Source organism: Adelges cooleyi, unplaced genomic scaffold (assembly GCF_023614345.1).
Source record: "Adelges cooleyi isolate 19-005CV unplaced genomic scaffold, UGA_ACOO_1.1 ACOO_flye_CR_arks_rails_tigmint_CR_PRNA_108, whole genome shotgun sequence".
NCBI classification, from domain to species: Eukaryota; Metazoa; Arthropoda; class Insecta; order Hemiptera; family Adelgidae; genus Adelges; species Adelges cooleyi.
Window position 1 is genome coordinate 16,759,840 of NW_026095761.1, and position 17,208 is coordinate 16,777,047.

Consider the following 17,208-nt stretch of genomic DNA (forward strand, 5'->3'; position numbering starts at 1 on the left):
TATCGAGCTATGAAAAAGCGGCTACAACGGGATAATACAGTTACCACGAATGTTGCGTGCTACGATGTGATGTTATTCCGACCTTTTTTTTACGAATGACAATTGTTTCGACGACAATTGACACGAATACATTTACTACGAAAATAATGTCTCTGTTATCAGTTAGCTGTTATCAATTATCTGCTATCTATCGTGGTTGTAGCCTATTGTGATAAATGATAACAAAGTACAATTTAACATCATGCGCAAGACGTGCATACTATAAAGTAGGTAGAGCCGATGTAGGAATTAAATTGTCAAAATTAAATAATACTTTTAAGTAATTAATTTCATTTGACGTTCATTCTATCGACCTAAATTGCTATAAATTTGTACAAAACATTCATATTTGGTTTTTATAGTAGAAGTTAGTTTAATCTAAAGAAATATCTATTGAATGAGGTGTTGTTTTTGTTAGCTAATTTATAATTATTTTTATCTCTTCTTTTTAGAAGTCTAATAAATATTGTCTAGAAAATGTTCGGTCGCCTGAATTGTCGGTTAACGCCGATGTGTTTCAACAGACCCAAGGTGATTGTTAACGATGTACAAAACTGTGTTTCTGTCGCACTGCTGACACATAAGATGAGCTTCAGTTCTACAATGAATAATTTTGCCATGCATGACGATTTGGAACCGAAGAAATGGTTAAAATATAATGACACTATTTTTCCTCCACAAGAACCCGGAGAAGAAAGACGACCAGCGGTAAGTCGTTATATACAATACGTTAGTATTTTTATTAATTTGGTCATAATTTATTATAGTACATTTGTCATCAAGTAGCAAATATCAAGTATAGCCCCAAAAAGATGTGGTACGTCGCTTGTTTTGTACGTGGAATGTCTGTGGATGAAGCTTTCAAGCAATTGCCTTTGGTCGGCCGCAAAGGTGCCACTATTGTAAGAGATGCCATTCTAGAAGCGCAGAAACTAGCCGTTGAAAAACACCACGTAGAATTTAAAACTAACCTCTGGATTGGTAAGAAATGATAATACTGTGAAATTTTTACTCAAAACTGGCTACTCGTCCTCTGTCAAAATCATTCTATCGCGCTCATTTATTATAACATATTGTGTCAATTTTCGACAAGACTTTTCTTATGTTGTTTTTAGCGGAATCTTTTTGTACCAAAGGACCAGTTGTTAAAGGAATTCGTAGACACGCAAGACAACGTATGGGAGAAGTCATGTATCGTTACTGCCATTATTTTGTGCGTTTAGAAGAAGGAGAACCACCAAAAGAATACTACTATAGTTGGCCAAAAACCGGACCAACACTATTGGCACAATGGATAGACGAAGTGAGAGGTCGTAAAATTGAAGGGTCATTGTAATATTTTTTTAAAAATAAAAATAAAATTTAGTGGTAAGCAATGTACATTTATAATTTTCTTAAAATAAATATAATATGAAATATTTATAATACAATTGTGTAAATCTATTATTACAAAAATAAATATATCTATTATATCACTTTAGTTCAAAACTGTAGTCAATGAATGTTTAATTTTGTTTGGCCGGAGAACGCAATAGGCGTACATAAATTAGAGTTTTCTTTGCTGTGTCGGATGCCGTAACCAAAGTAAATTGCAAATCCTATAAAAAAATGTGTTAAAAATTGCATTATTACTAGAACACATCTGAGAATTATTTAAATCAAATTATTAACATAAAGCCAAAGAGACTTTTAAGTTTTAATAAATGTTTAATTTTATCTCAAAATATTTTTTATTTAAATAAAAATAAAAACAATTATTTTAATCTAATTAAATTAATAAATATTTATTTAAAATAACATTTTATTTAAAGCAAGCAAGTAAAAATGTAATTTAAGTAATTCAATATTTTCATTATTCATTATTATTTGATATTTAAATCAAAATTGCTTGGGTTTAAAATCTGATACATTCAAATAATATGCTACATCAGAGTTGGGCATTATATGAATAATATATTTTAATCTAGATTAAAATATATTTTTTTTATCATTTGTTACTCGATTAATTTATTAAAAAATAGTTTCAAATTTCTTGTTTGTCAACACTATTCATTATTTACAACAACTTTTCTTTATTCGTTATCTTTTTATTTATTTAAATATCAAAATAATTATCATAACTGGGAATTTGTATTTAAATACAAAATTGCAAATAACAATTTTTCAAATAATGAGTTATTTAAAATTTAAATACATTTTTTTTAGTAAATTGAAATTATATAAAATATATATAATATATAAAATTACTGTTTTCAATAATATATAATACGTTTACTAAAGTAATTTATTATTTAAAAAGTCCAAATAATATTAAAAATATAAATTATTACAGTGAATTTTTTTGATGAAATACTAGTTAAATTGTTGTTTGAATTTGTTCAATTGAAAATACAATATGATTTATTATTTGAATGTTTAATATTATTTTTACTCCGTTTTTAATGACCATAATAATAAATGTATTAAATGCTATGTACCAATGATCATCCAAATAATGAATCTTGCCCACGTGTAAATGTCGAAAAAGAACATCAAATAAATATTTATAAATATACTTAAGGCCGGAGTAATTGGAACAAATGGTACCTGAAAGGTAGTATAAAATAATAATTGTAATGCATATTAAACACAAAATAACAAAAATAATTATGTTTCTATGCTAGTTTATAATATGTTAAATAGGATGAGTTTTACTTTAAATGTGACTGGTGTTTTTGACGCTGGCTGCAAACTAATAGATATCAATTGAATTATCATTATTACTATTAGTAGTTGTGCGATCTTCCACTGCATACTGTCCAATTCGTACCAATGAGTTAGGTACAAACTTAACGGTAGACACAAAATAGCTAATAAAACAATAACAAATGAATACTTTAGTAAAACAAATTAAATTTAATAAAAAATGATGTTCTCACTAAAACACGTCGTTTGTAAAGACGCTACATAGCTTGTAAGATTGTTCGACCGGACAAATTTGTTATAATTGAATAGCTGTTTTAAGACTTGTTTTTTAGTATAGTTCATTTTCAGCGTAGTCAAAGTCGTGGATTCGATGTACTCGTCAGCTAACATGTCATAATCCAAATCGCTCTCTTCACGGTACCTTTAAATGTGTTTACGGACTAACGATAAGTCATTCCAAATTCGATGATAATATAGAATATAGATCATACCTTGTAAACAGAACACAAACTGCAACCATTACATAAACAAGTAGCGTGCCGATGGTCATCATGTCCACCAGTTGTTTCAAGTTTAATAACGCTGCAAAAAAACCTGAAAATTAAATAATTTTTTATTTTCCAAATTAATAAAACAAATTGTATACTTAGTTACAAACATTCAATGTGTAATTACTACAATTCACAATTATAAACTACAATTTTTAAAAACTTAACGCTAATAAAAAAACTGGTTTCTATTTTAGCTAGTAGACAAAGTTCTTTACGAATTTGGAAACAATTTCAATAAACAGCTGTGCTCGAAAAAGTCTTAGACCAGATTTAGAAAAGAAGTGTATCTATTTGGGTTTTGTTCCAAACGCAATGTCAAATTTGTCAAATCGTACAACATTTTTGTTAAAATTAAAAAAATGTATTTTGACTTTTTTCTGGCTTCTAGTTTTTTTAAGCATTTTAGGTCATTTTTTAAATTGTCTCCCAAGTTTTAAAAATAGGATTCCCTATGATTTAAAAAAAAACCAAATTTTATGTTACACAAGTCCTGATCCGAGTAAAGAAAATAGATTTAAAAATTTGAAAATGGCTAAAATGCACAAATCAAGTTGGAAATGGTAAAACTGTGTTTATTTTTATAACTCTGGAGTAGACTAAAAATATACTAAATGTGCTAAAAAATATCTGGGGCCAAAAAAATGTATGAATTTTTAAATTATTGCTCCAAAATTATGTTAGGTATACAATTTGTTTTTAATAATACTATAGGTATCAATCCCCTTCACATTAAAAACCTCAAATGTCACCTCTGTTATCAATATAGAATAATTTGGATAATATCATTATACCTATGTGCTATAGTGTTTGAAGTCTACATGTTTAAAAAGTAATTTGCAATTGAAAATTACTAGCTGTATTTAATTACCAATAGTTTCAAATGACTCAAGTAGTAAATTAAAAATTACCCCCAGATTAATACAAATATTTTACCTGTGATGGTGCCAGCAAACATTGTGCCGATAAACGGTGTTTTGAACTTGGGGTGAACTCGGCCCAGACCTTCGAATATCAACCCGTCGTTAGACATGGCGTACAATATTCTCGGCAACGGATACATAGCTCCGAACATACTTGAAATGACAAAATTCAGTGCTCAATAACAATTTTAGTAATCATTTTTTGCTTATTTTTTTTTTTAACATAAGGGTTTTATAACACTTACCAAGCACACATTCCAAAAATCGCTCCAACTCCGATAATCCAATTAAACATTGACCAGCCAAACACGTCAAAAGCGTAACTTATGGGCATGTCTGCGTCCTATCGCAATTTGAACAAAGTTAGTTAATAAATTAATATTTATTCAATCGGGTTAGTGTACCTGGGCATAGTACGGGATCATCAGCGTGAGCACCGCGGAAACTCCAGAATAAGCAAGAAACACAATGAACAACGACAGTATAATAGCTAAGGGCAATGATTTTTGCGGATTCTTCACTTCTTCCCCAGACGTAGCTATGCAGTCGAAGCCGACAAAACCGTAAAAACATGTGGCCGCTCCTTGTAGCGCACCTTGCAAGCCGTAGGGCATGAAACCGCCTTCCCCTGCCCAATTGGGAACTTCAGCTTTGGGCAGCGACCAGTTTTTGAAATCGACTGTGGGTTTACAAGTACAACTTTAATTTATCATAGTTTTTAAGTTGAAAACATGTAGTTTTACTGTGAAAGCAACCGCCGGCAATGACCATGACCATAATTGCACAGTTGACGAGTGTAAAAAAATTGTTGAGCCGAACCGAGTCTTTTAGGCCACATGCTAGGGCAACTGAAACACAACAAGTTCGTTAATTAAGTTATTAACATTCTTTTAATTAGTATCCTGAACAAATTTGGTTATTATATGGATTTCAAAAATAACATGTTATTAATATTTCTATTAACATAGATATTTGACCTTGAATAATCATAGCAATAAATAAGTAATAACAATTTTATTCCCTAAAATTATCCTAATGATAAAAAAAAAAAAAATGTTTACAATTCTTGTAAATCACTCGTATTATCTTGTAATTCATTCGCCAGTAAAATACAGTTTAAAAAAAAATAATTTTACGCAATCGTACATTGAAATAAAAAACGAGCAATATTAAAATATTTTCTATAAAATTCTTATTCGAATTGGTACGTCACATCATTATTATTAAACTATCGCCATAACTCCTAACCCAGTGGTAATGTTTCAGTCATGATTTATTCAAATAAAGACTATAAAAAATTATGTTTCTTTACAAATGATGAGGCCCCTCAATTTGAATGAGAAGCGTAGTGCTGATTATTTTTAACTTTTTTTAAATTATTTACAGAGTTTTAAAAATTCCTTAATTGTAGAGATTTAAATTAAGGAAAAAAAACCTATACATTTATTATGCATCAATATCATCATCAGCTTAACAGGTCTTTAAGGCCCAACGCTGCCATCATGAGATGATACATTTATTATGCATACTAAGTAATATTATATTAAGTACAGAGTTTAAGAAGATCATAACTTTTACCAAAGTATTATGAATTAATTCGAATTTGTACTTAAGTTCGACATTTCTGTGAAAAGAAACGTATAAAAACAGCTTGAGACGGCATATATATTATATACCTACATGGTACAGCAATTAAAAAGCAGTAACCGTGAATATCAAAAATATAAGATTAGAAACTATACTTTTAGAATGTGTACAAAGGTCAATTACTTGAAGTTTACTAAAAAAAAAAAAAAATTATTGTAACAGTAACTAACAAATAATAATTTTGTATTGCATAAATTATAAACGAAAATAACTGCTTAGGTATTATAAATTATTATGTAAGAAGGTTATTTAATAGCGTATAACGATAATTTTTTTTTTTTTATTATTACTATCTACTATGTACCTAAAAGGGGGAGAAAAAATTTAAGGCGAGTTCATTAATCGATAAACCAAATACCGATACAGACCTTTATGACTACTAATCATGTACCTATTTTAATAGTTTAAACCCTTTCAATTAAAACAAAATTGTATACCGTCTTAATTCTGGTAGCTCAATCCATATATATACAGAGTGATTATTTTATCCTGTGCCACTCAATATCTCATAGGGTTTAATAAGAAATAAACATAATGTGGTCTCAACTTTTCACAATGTTTTTTTGTTCTTACCCCCCCCCCTCCAAAATAAATTTGTTCCATAGCAACTTTTGAAACTTAAATGAAACGCATATATTTCATTAACTTTTTGAGCTGGGAATAATGTACTAAAAACGTTGACCGATTGATAACCAGTTTTGGACAACTATTTTTAAAGTTACAACAGTTTAAAAGTTAGGATGGGAGGGGAAGTGCTCGCAGACAAAAATAATACTACACTCTACCTTCCCTCCTGCCTTAACTTGAAACTTCAATAACTTCAAAAATAGTTATCGACCAGTCAACATTTTTAGTACATTATTCTCGATTTAAAAAGTTACATGAAATATATGCGTTACTATTTTAAATTCAAAAGTTGCTATCGAAAAAACTAAGTTGGGGGGGGGGGCGGTAAAAACCAAAAAAAATTTGAAAATTTTAGATCACATTGTATAAAAACAATATGAAAAATAATTAATTACTTATTAAACCCTGAGATATTGAGTGGCCTATGATAAAATAATCACCCTATATATATATATATATGTATGTAATGTGTATCAACCTCTATACGTGAAGACAGAGATGGATAGGACTATTAGTCCCGGATTACTGGATTATTCTTTAATTAATACAAGTAATCCAGGATTGCTTGGATTAAGAAAAATAATCCGTTATTCCAATTCGTCGGAATAATGGATTGCAATACAGATTACAATTAGTCTATCATGGATTACAAGTAATCCAAGTAATCTAGTATTACTTGGATTAAAATATACATATAATGCATATTTGAAGGCAAGTAATAACAGGCGGCCGTTAAATGTGTCCGTTACAATTGTGTGATTTTAGGAATAACGTATGTAATAATAATTATTATATTGTTATGCTGAATATTTTATACTATTACAATAATTAATTGGTGTACTCGGCCCTAGTAATTTAACAAAGCTCAATTTTATCTATCTTAAACAAATTTTTTATAATCCTATATAAATCCTAAAACTACACCTATAAACGAAATAAAGTAGAAGTTTCTACACCTTCTGAGAGAAAGGGTTAATGATATTTCCTCGGTTTCTACCTGTACATCGATAGTACATCTAAAAAATTTCCCGCGCAAGATTAAAGTAATTCGACTGTTTGTCAAAAAGTTGGAACGTGCCATAAATTTGAAAATTGAGAAAAAGCGTACATTTTTGAGTTTTTTTCTCGATTTGCGATACGTTTGTCATTCTTGGTCTTATAAAGTACCTTTAAGGCACAATTCCGGATTTCTAGAATTGCTACATGAAGAAATTGGTCCAGCGAATAAAATGTTATCGTGGGTCTAGACACAGTAAAATATTCTTGGCCCCGAATCGAAGTTAAAAACTCATATTTAAAAAGTATACAATTACTGCATTAAAAATTTAAATTTTGAAGTAAAATATTAACCTAAATACCATAATTTTTTTTAATGTCTACCAAAATTATATATATTTCATGTCACTCTTAAGTCTTACTTTAATGAGGAAAATCGATTTCGAATGATATACTTTTTATAATGCACAGTGCACACATATTGATACTTGACTGCCTAAGAATAATTGTGAAACATGAAAATAAAAAATCAGGGCAATTTACAAAGTTACAACTTATAATTATATAAAATAACAACTCTCTACTATACTGCTGCGCCACTTTACATAACGGTATGTATTTATCACTCCATATAATACCGTTTATTTGTTGATCTAGTTCTTATGATTATTACTTATTTCCGCAGATGGAAGTAAAAAAAAAAAAATAATAAACTGTTGTCACGACAACAAATTTCACAACTGGTTTGAGGTTTCTTATGTCAGAAAATAGAATTTCTCTGACGGATTAATTATTTTTATTGTACGTTTGGGTTTATACGAATGGACTTTTGAACTTAAAAATTAGACACAAATTGCATATTATACTAGTACACTGGTATAGGGTACTGGCAATAAAACAGTGTATAGTACCTAAAATAGGTACAAGGAGAACGTTATCGGTATGACGTACGGTATTACAACTAATTATACTTAATACAAAACTATCCCAAAATGAACGCTACACATACACACGTGCGACCGACGAGATCAGTGTAATTAATTTATCTATACCAACCGTTTTTCTTATCAATAATATACATTTTAACAAAATATGAATTTAATGCATAGCTATTTGCTATCGAAAAAAAAACACTTATGTAATGTTTTTAACTGCGACGCGTATAGTTGTTATGGTATTCGTGTACGTTTTGTTTCCATTTATTATTTTTTTTGTACCCACAATTAATTTTTAACGGCTGGACCGATTTTTTATACAAGTCTAAATCTATAGATCAGAAATCGTATCCGAAAGGTTCTTCATAACTCCAAATATGTATACAATTTAATAAGGTTTACTCTTTCCCATCAAAAACATCCCAAAAATATACACTTTATATATCAACTTAAAATTACGACCCCCATAACTATTAAAAAAACAGACGAATTTCTGATATTTTTTAAATATTAGTCATACATACACCTTCAGAAAAAAAAACAACAATATAATTTACCCGTTTCTCTAAAAGAAGTGATAATTATTTTTTCGATTTTTTTATTAGTAGTGTTTGGACTTATATCCAGGAAAACTTTAGTGTCCATGAAATTATTTTTATAGTTTTACCATCGAAGCGTTTGTTTGAATGAGATTTCATCACTTTCAGTTATTCATTTATCATTCCTGAACTCATCTAAAACAATAGTGTGTTTGTTTTCAAAGTAATAATAGATATACGTACCACTGCTGTGTGAATAGCGTGTTTCATCTATAACAAGTTAAAATGGCTAGAAAAGTGAGGCAGGTAGTGAATAACACAGTAGAGGACCTGCATGCAGATAACTTAAGGAGGGTGGGGCTTGCTCAGAAATCACTAATATGTATAATTATTATTAACGTGCCTCAGTGGTGGTTGGACTACAAATAAATTCTTGTTTACACGCTAAATACTGGAAAAAAATAGTTATTTTATAAGATCAATATTTTTACCAGTTTAAAAGTGAAACAACATAGCGACCACCATAACTTGACTTTTTCATCATCTCAATGTACTGCGTAATTTTAATGTTACAGATTATAATATGTATTAGACCTGCCTTCAGCTCGCGGGTACTAAAATTTGAAAGTAACAAAATTCTTCCACTCTATTGAGTGGGCGGGGTTTAGGTGTTAAGACAATTTAGTAAATACCATAAAATAATCGACAATCTGACAACTTTTGTTGTTTTACTCGTACAGGTAGAAAATTGTTGACGCTTTTTTAAATTATTTTGGTCTACTAGTACAAAACGGGTGTATTTCTAACCTGTGTGGTTGTATTATTAGAGTAAATTACTTGGACGAGTGAATTAAACGTTTTACCCGAAAACACAATAACGATGAACATGGCGAAGAAATCGAAGTATTCGGACAAGTACGGCAAGTCTAACACATAAATGCTTCTGAACGCGGTTTCCATCGTTTTGTTACATAGGGCATCTACGTACAGGCTTAGTCCTCTGGCTATGCTGGCCCCGCCTGTAAAACAGATACAGAAATAAAATCCATGAATTTTATTTTACTCGCATGAATGTAACAATAACAACAAGTTTTAAGCGGGAACAGTTCTCACGCCTTGTAAGAATGGTCCGCTTTCGATTTATGTATTTTCAGGGCCTGTATAGTAACCCTAAAATGTGTAAAAAGAAAAATGAAATTTTTAGAAACTGAAAATGTAAGCGTTTCTTCCATTAATTACTCGGAAGTACATATAAAAATAAATATTAATTATTCATACCATTTCTTAAGACAATTTAATTTGATGGTGTGAATATTTTTTCATTTATACATAAATTTATAAATAAACCCATATATACATTCTACAAGACATGAGAACTTTTCCGATAAAATATTTTTTCACCGCCAAAATATGGCTATAACTCTGATAATATACAAAATTAACGTAAAAATAATTTGTCATGACTAAAATGTATAAATATATTGTTTTCTTCAAATACTGCCTGTATTTTTGATAAATAGCAGAGATAAAACTAGATGGCTTCTTTTTTACAATTTTTTATCAGAACTACCAAAATACTAAATCGACCATCCTAATCCGATTGTCTTTATATTTCATTTTGTGTTTTCTCCTGTCTCGCTACCTCTCTCAAAATTATCTGTAAAGACTTGTATTTCTTTGGTTTTTTTAATGACTGACCATTATTTCTGTATATTTTATTTAACACTTGATCACAAAAAATTAAATTAGGTACTCAATATTAATTTAAACCTTAATTTACACATACTATTGAAGACTATAATAAATAATTTTAATAATCTTTACTCGACGAAGCTGAATTAATTACGTTACACACTGATCATTAATGAAATCAATTTTGCCCAACTCTGTTATCTAGTTATTTAATAAAAATCAAACATTTTTTAAAAGTAGGTTTCATTTCGAAATTTACCGCACTGGTTTGATCACTTGCCTATGGAGTATTCAAGTAAAAGGTTCCAACCCACAATGAATGCTGCCAATTCGCCTACTGCTATGTAAGCATACGAATAAGCTGATCCCGCTTTTGGCACTCTGCTGCTGAGTTCTGCATAACACAATCCTAGAAGTATACGAATAACATTATTCAATTAATTTTGATTACGTCTAAAATGCACAACATAATAATTTAATAAAAATGAAAAAGTAGTTTAACCATTCTCCTAATTTTAACCAAAAAAATAACTTTGCTGTTAGGTATTGGTTGTACAATATGTTTTCTTTTTGTGTCCGTAAACTTAGAAGGAAAGTTACTAATTAATAAAGTAAGCAATCGTCAGTGATAAATTTTAGGGTAAAATTCGAATAACGAAATCAAATAACGTGTATTAATAGAAGTATAATTTGTATTCGAAAATAAAATTATTTGAATAATAAATTAATAAATCAATCGCCTAGTTAATCATAGCAACGTGTTAGCGTGTAAATATAGACTTAACCTAACAATATTACATATAATTATTTTTCTAAACGATAAAATAGCATAACAGTTAAATAGATGTACACTTCAATACGTCAGCATAAATGTACAGATAATAATGTATTAATATTATTTTAACATAATATAACGCCTGGACAGGAAGCCAATAAGATTTGAAAAAAATGACACGCCGAATGTACCTATAAATCAATTAGAGATGTTTAGTAGCTGTTAATACTTCAGTCCAAACTATAATAATGATAAAATACAATAATAACAATATCTATGATTATGTGTCGCTAATCTTTTGTATGCTTGTTCAACTTTTGTTTTGTAGGTGTGCCGTCTTTAGCTTATGCGATAATAATGATACTTTTTATCTAATACTATTCCTCTTTAATGTTTACAAACATTTTAGCTTCGGTGAGGAGCAGAGAAGATTTTGTTTTTACAATAATGTGTTTTTTATTGCCCATGATATTAATTTAAAAACTCTTTACATCACCAAAAAAAAAAAATTAACCTATTATTCCTACCTACAGCCTACTGTTCAGCTTTTAAATTAAAAAACTTCGTCTAAAAAAATAATAAATATGTTCATCAATTTGTAATGATTTCTGGTAATTAGGTTACTTCGTTAAACATTTTTGATAAATTTTCTAAGAAGTTATATTTGGTCCGATAATTACATCTTTTAAAGACTAATTTTAGTACACTTAGAAGACTATTAACCGTTTTAAGTGATTAAGTGGCGCTAATTTTCCTATAGTTTTCTTCACTAAAACGATACAGGATATCTATTCGCTGTTCAAAAAGATTGTGAAAAAAAAAGAAAATAAACAAAAGTTTAAAGTTCAAAGTACGCACATTTTTTTTAATAACCATATTATTACAGGCAGTGTCGAATTGTAAAAATAAAAGTAGGATGAGGTTTTTACTTAAAAAAAAAAGAGCGTACAATTTCTGAATAAATAGTTTGAGTACTCGTTCCCTTCCCCTCCTCCCAATTCGAGCACTAATTACAGGTGTGAACATTCGTGTTTTAGTTTGTTTATAATATCAATATCATATTGTTTATCATTTAGTTCGCCGATACATTTAACAACAAATTATGTATAGCTTAAAAAATTATCAATGTCTTAGTTTTTATATCTTCAATAACGTAAATAATGTGTTTAATTTTTACTCCATAATAATATAATATGTATAACAACTACCAATTATGTTACAAATTATTTGTCCTTATCAAAAAGAGATACCACTATTCGTTTTAGTAATTTATTATTATATTTTTATTACTTTCTTTAATATTAATGTCCATCATAAGTTATACTATAAAAACGATATTGGTGCCTGAATGGTTCATAAACTAAAAGTCAGTAGTTATATCTCAACATCCTAAAAACAAAATCATATCCATATAATTTGTACTGAGTACCAATACGAATAAACTTTACATTTTTTTTTTGATTGGTGAATTCTGAACATTGACTGGATTATTATCAGTTTATTGAAAAAAATAGTAGTTGAGCAACAAGGAAGCTGGCATAAGAGCAAAATAAACAGCCACATCACCTTCAATTACTCTACCCGATAAAATCTTTATATTGTACTATCTACTATACTTTATATTTTACTATTCAAATGTAAACAAGGAAATACAAAACGTGGCAGACTAATTGGGACAGTACAGCGTGATCCATTTATCAACCATTTAAAATAAGAATTGTTTACTAAAAATCTTGACTCGTCGACCACCAGTTTCAAATTACTACTTTTAAAGTTAAAAATTTACGACGGGAGGAAGGGTGGAGTGTAGTATTAATTCTATCGACGTGTAACGATCAATAGCATCCCGTTCTAAATTTTAAACTTTTATATCTTTGAAAGTTATTATTCAAAACAAAAATTTTTTTTTAAAATAAAAACTACAATATTGCAATAATTTTAAGAGATATTGAGTGTCATACGTTATAAATGGATCAACCTAACCTGAAACCAACAAACTAAAACACATAATGAAAAAAACTAAATAAACAGTAAACAAATGGAACACATAAATGGGTTTAACCCGGCACCAACAATGCATCATGACGCGGACAAAAATAGGACACACCAGTCACGAAGGAACCCTAGCCAACGAGCCATTACTGCAGAACTACCATTATTATAATCAGGTACATACATATTACATATAGTCACGGAGTTCTCGATTTTGACCACCATCAATGTAGGAAGCATTGAAAAAATAATAGTAAATACAGTAACTTTAATTTATTTTTCAAATGTTAATCTTTCTAATGCGTTTTAATTACTTATTGTAAGTCGTCAGGAAACCACGGTACAAGCAACATCAAACCACAGCCCTAAAGATGGAATGTGCAAGTATTCCGAACCGCGGGCAGACAAGTCAAGCTACTTAAGTGGGAGTATCCGCAAGTTGTGTAAATATTTAACAACGCTTTTTTAGGTCTATTATTAGGACTTAAGGTCTGCAAATAAAAGTAATAAAATGTAGACCAACATTATAACATATTATTGTTTTTTTCAAAAATTTAAAAACAAACCCAAATTTAGATAACAAACACAATAATTCTCAAAAATTTCAGTATAGTTACCGTACAGCAATTTTTGTTAGTTTTTAATAATTTTATATAATAAACGTACATATAGGACAAAGGGCGATTAGTAATTACAATAACGTAAGGCGCTTTATTTTTTAGAAATATATATATATTTGAAGTTTTTATTTTTAGGGAAAATATGTTTACAATATTATAAATTTCCCAATCGACCAGTCAAAATTTTCAGTAGCTTAATGATACGATATTCCAATAATGAAGCTACTTTAATACAAATATCTTTAATTTATCGTTAATCGACACTAACTAGGTATATCTTATTCTGTATTGCTATTTTAATATTTTAGTAGACACTCATATTAAAATTATTAATGAAATAATAAATAATAAAAGAATTACTCTTGTGCGCCTGCCGCTGATGATAAAAAAATAATCACTATTACAGCCGCCCCGCCGATAATAGGTTAAATCGGCAAAAAAAACATAGGTGTAATAATAATTAATTTCAATTGAAAATAACATTTGTAGGTGTGTATTATTTATTTTACTCCAATACAAACCTAATAATCTATCGGTCGAATGACTGAAAGAAGTGTCACTTCATCCACGCAATTTTTTTAAGTGTGAATTTTACTTAGTTGCAAGCTTAAGATTACGTACATTTATACATTATTTTATGGTCATAATACAAAAACGCCTTACTTACATTTTCAGTATACATATAATTGTATTGTACCTCATAAAAAAATCATGGTGGTTATACGAACCGTAATGCTATAAGTTATAACATATCCATGATTCAATGTTTTTCCCGGGGAGTGGAGACAATAACACAACACTTTCTTTTATATTTACTTCCAGACTTGGATACGGTACTCGGTGTCGGATGTTACAATATAGACTTTAGATAAATTCGACTTACCGGCAAACACGGAGGCGATTGCCGCGATGAAGAAGGACACGACCACGGCAGGTCCCGACACGTACTTGGACAGGGCGCCGGGCAGAACGTATACGCCTACTCCAATGGTACTGCCCACACCCAACGCCGTCAGATCTGTGGTGGTCAGCACCCGGTCCAGCATGGACGTCTCCCGCACAACGCCCGCCACGGTCTTCTTCCTCTTGAGTTTTCCTCCGACCGCCATTGACTTTGCTGGTTACCGGGTATGTGGTCGACGTTACCAGTGCGGTACAACGGCGGCGGCAGTCTGATGTCGACGGCGCGCCAATATGTGACCGACAATGATTTTCCAATGGAAAATAATTACACGTTTTTATCGTAACTACGAGCTATTATTTTTATCAGAATGAACAAACAATGTTTGGTTTCGAATGTTGACGACAGCTCGTCACAAGCGCAACCGACGCACTCCCATCAGACACTGAATCTGAAATGGACGTCGGACCGCATACGATACGCTTATCTCGGCTATACCTACTCCGATAACATTCGGTGTGCAAGTAACACGTTTTTATGCTACATTTAACATTATTATTAGAATTAGCACCGGACCGGTTTACCGTAGTCAATATTAGATGTTAGGTGCCGAATTCGTAAAAACTGACTTGTGAAAACGTTATATCTCCATTTGTCTTGCGTAACATTTTTTGTCTACACAATGCAGTTTTTTGGGTTTACAGTGAAAACATCTATAGACTATAATGTAAATTACAGAGAACAACATTTGGAAGAATATGTTTTATAATGTTTTCAACAAATTTCCTAAAAAGTCATAACGGATTTAGAAAAGTAAAAAAAATGCGAATTGCGAAATTGAGTTATAAACAGTGAATAATATATCGAAAAAAGGATATTATTCTGGAAATTATCTCTAAAATTTCATCACTCATCCCTCATCATATTCGATTTGATAATAGATATTCTTGCTATCAAAATTCAAAACAAATATTTTAAATCATTTGTTTTAATAAAAATATATAAAATACGTTGTTAAAATTGACGTTGTGATGGCCTGATAAAAAATTAAATAGCAACAAAGAATCCTAATTACTATAATAATAAATTTACACAGTAAATGTTTGGAGAATAATTCAAATATTTTTGTCAAAACTTAATTCTGAGTATTTTTAAGAACGTAGGTACGGTTAGAAGTAGAAAAATATATTTTTGTACAAAATTAGAGGCAAGTTAGGTTACGCTGGTTACATGTATGCGTTATAAAAGTTTTAATGCTTTAATTATGTAAAAAAATTGGGTTTTAATATTATTTATATTGAACAAATTGCAAATTTTATTTATTTAATTACAATAAACTGAAATGTTGAAATGAAAATCGGCTTCCTACATAACATGGTAAATTAACCAAAAAACTCGAATCTTTTTACAGAACTGAAATTGGACCATGCTATGTAGTTGCAATTTTGTCAGTCGTTTTAAATTAACCAAAATAGCTTTTACTCATAGAAATAATTTTTTAAACTTAAAATAATACCTTGTAGCTTTTACAAATTAACCAGCAAATTAATTATCATGATTGACATTTATTAAAACCTCTTTTTTTCTTAAATATAGCCTACACAAAACTCCTTAAAAACAGACCACATGCAATCCCGTTAAGTTTTTAGAGAAAAAATGCTTATAAAAAGTGCCTTAATAAATAGTTAATAACGTCCTCTTAAATGATCATTTTGTAAATAAATAAATATTGAATTAGTATTATATATATTATATGAATTACATTAATGTACAATACCTACAACTGTATATAATAACTTAAATAATCAATGGTTTGAGATCAGTAGAACTAATTTAAATTTAGTACAGAGAAGCGTTCTTAAAACTAAAATTATTGTTTACGGTCGCTTAAAGTAATGCAAGTATGAAGTATATTACTTTTAACTAACAAGCTCTGCTTTAAAAAAAAAAAGTATTTTATATTTTTTGAACAATATATATGTATGCATATGGCGTATTGACCGGGAGTAGTTATGGCTAACTTTATGCCAGTTCGGTCGTCGGGTGCATGCATTTCAGCCACGCATCCGGGGTTGATAGTGTGGGTCGCCGCTAAAAATCCCGGGTGATCACCCATCCGGCGTCAAGCAGCAACGGACACAGCTTAACCTCAAGTGCCGTGCGGCACCTGAGATGTCCACTGCGCCTCACCTCCCGGTTTTTTTGAACAATAATAGAATAATAATATTTAATCAACTTAATTTTTTTTTTTTGTAGTTACAATTAGGTATGCGAATGCAAATGACTGGG

At 29.8% G+C, this 17,208-nt stretch overlaps 2 protein-coding genes across 4 annotated transcripts; one reads left to right on the forward strand and one right to left on the reverse strand.

Annotated features, from left to right (window-relative positions):
- The first annotated feature begins 171 nt into the window (after nt 1-171).
- On the forward strand, nt 172-1,469 carry LOC126846835 (39S ribosomal protein L22, mitochondrial). 2 transcript variants are annotated; one of them, XM_050586657.1, is made up of 4 exons: nt 172-266; nt 492-747; nt 807-1,020; nt 1,155-1,469. In XM_050586657.1, exons 2-4 carry the CDS (start codon nt 517-519, stop codon nt 1,373-1,375), a joined length of 666 nt encoding a protein of 221 aa, XP_050442614.1. In that variant the 5' UTR covers nt 172-266; nt 492-516; the 3' UTR covers nt 1,376-1,469. The 2 variants fall into 2 exon arrangements, with proteins under 2 accessions (XP_050442614.1, XP_050442606.1); XM_050586649.1 differs by lacking the exon at nt 172-266 and adding an exon at nt 273-406.
- LOC126846743 (high affinity cationic amino acid transporter 1-like) lies at nt 1,401-15,379 on the reverse strand. 2 transcript variants are annotated; one of them, XM_050586540.1, is made up of 12 exons: nt 14,902-15,379; nt 10,912-11,040; nt 9,803-9,958; nt 4,939-5,043; nt 4,600-4,874; nt 4,441-4,538; nt 4,209-4,348; nt 3,216-3,306; nt 2,958-3,145; nt 2,734-2,888; nt 2,517-2,625; nt 1,401-1,637 (listed from the first exon to the last, which is right to left on the reverse strand). In XM_050586540.1, exons 1-12 carry the CDS (start codon nt 15,125-15,127, stop codon nt 1,534-1,536), a joined length of 1,776 nt encoding a protein of 591 aa, XP_050442497.1. In that variant the 5' UTR covers nt 15,128-15,379; the 3' UTR covers nt 1,401-1,533. The 2 variants fall into 2 exon arrangements, with proteins under 2 accessions (XP_050442497.1, XP_050442489.1); XM_050586532.1 differs by having other exon boundaries at nt 3,216-3,318.
- Between the last annotated feature and the right edge of the window lie 1,829 nt (nt 15,380-17,208).